At 32.4% G+C, this 1,535-nt stretch overlaps 2 protein-coding genes across 2 annotated transcripts in view; one reads left to right on the forward strand and one right to left on the reverse strand.

Annotated features, from left to right (window-relative positions):
* The window catches only part of LOC102677758 (aminopeptidase Ey), a 39,227-nt gene that overhangs the window by 15,831 nt on the left and 21,861 nt on the right, over positions 1-1,535 (forward strand). The window lies entirely within an intron of this gene.
* LOC116185991 overlaps positions 246-1,535 on the reverse strand; it is a 2,312-nt gene continuing 1,022 nt past the window's right edge. Inside the window, exon 2 of the mRNA XM_031511940.1 lies at positions 246-430. Within this exon, the coding sequence (XP_031367800.1) occupies positions 296-430 (135 nt within the window). The 3' untranslated portion in view covers positions 246-295. The remainder of the gene's footprint in view (positions 431-1,535) is intronic.

Here is a 1,535-nt window from a genome sequence, read left to right on the forward strand (position 1 = left end):
AAGAATTAAACGTCGGAAACTTACTGTTTCGAATCGAATTCGAGCACACGACTGCCGTTCGCTACGCTCGTTCACTGGTAGAAATAAAGGCGAACGACGTTCAATTAAACGATGAGCAGCGCCAATTTTTCAAGCTCGTTATGGCCCCTTCACCAATTATCCAACGTTCCTAATTTTAACCTCGGGATTAATTGATGGAAAGAAGGTGCGCCTTGTATCGAGAAGTATGGAGTCACTGACATGTTTGTTATAAAGAAAGTCGTCCACCATCGAAGATCTTAGACCAAGTGTAATTTTATTCCGTTTCGTTCTTCGAGTACTTCAAACATACGAATATTTGTCCGGTGTTTAATCTACGAGTGTATCGTGGAAAAGTTATCGTGTCTTCTATCGATGGAACATTAAATTTCGATTCATCAGAATGGAATATCTAGAATAGATACAAAATAAATAAATAAATTTGTAAAAGATAAGATATTATACATATAGACTTTTTTAATAATATTTTTCAAAATATATTAATTCACGATTAATAATAAATTTAGTTTCTTCTTTAAAGGTATATATATATTGATATAACTTTAATATTTGATGTATCTAGAATCAATATACGTAAAATCAACAAAAAATTTTTTTATGATATGTACATAGTAGATAATCAAGCTGCTACTGCATCGAGTTTCAATTTCGAATTATCAAATCCCCGACGTCGGGTTATTGGACTACATATCTCCAATACGATAGAATGCGATTATTACCTAATCGTTTTCAGTGTACATAACACTTTAGAAACAAACAGTACAGTGTTATCGAGAAAAATAATTTTAATTTGCTTTGGTATTTTCATTTCGGCGTACATGTGAGGTGTCCCGCTATTATGTATAGTTTTATAATTGTTTTATAATAAACGATTGATACTTGATAGTTGACAGTTGTGGGATCCAGTGTGGATTCGTTATCCTTTGATAACGAATGCTGATTAGTCAGCGTTGGAAAGAGTTCATCGATTAATAATGACAACACGCGATGAATCTAACTATAAATCGTATTATAAAAGTGTAAGAAAAAGAAATGAATAATAATATTGTTTTACGATAAATTTTGATTGATTAAGAGAGTGACGACCCTTCGAATAATAATAAATATCGAAAACAACTTCGATTTATTCTTTTCCTTTGCGTCTGTTAAAAAAAGAAAAGAAGTGATTTTGAACATTTCGATCGATCTGTGAAATAAATTTCCAATAATTTTAATTCTTTCAAATGAGAAAAAGTAACAAAGATCCTTCGAGTGACATTGAAAAAAGTAATTTCAATTACTCTCACTCCACACGTGCACACGTCGCACAATTTGCATTGCAAACACGTTCACTAATGAACAAAAACCGGAAAATTAGATAACCTCGTATAATCCAACATGCAGCATAAAAGGGAGGAAAGAAGGGAAGAACGGTGTAACGAGCTCGAGCTACATTACCGCGCGGATACAATTGTATTTCCTTCTCATCGAGAACGAAAAAAAAAAAAAAAAGAAAA

The sequence above is a fragment of the Apis dorsata genome, unplaced genomic scaffold, assembly GCF_000469605.1.
Source record: "Apis dorsata unplaced genomic scaffold, Apis dorsata 1.3 scaffold_365, whole genome shotgun sequence".
NCBI lineage: Eukaryota > Metazoa > Arthropoda > Insecta > Hymenoptera > Apidae > Apis > Apis dorsata.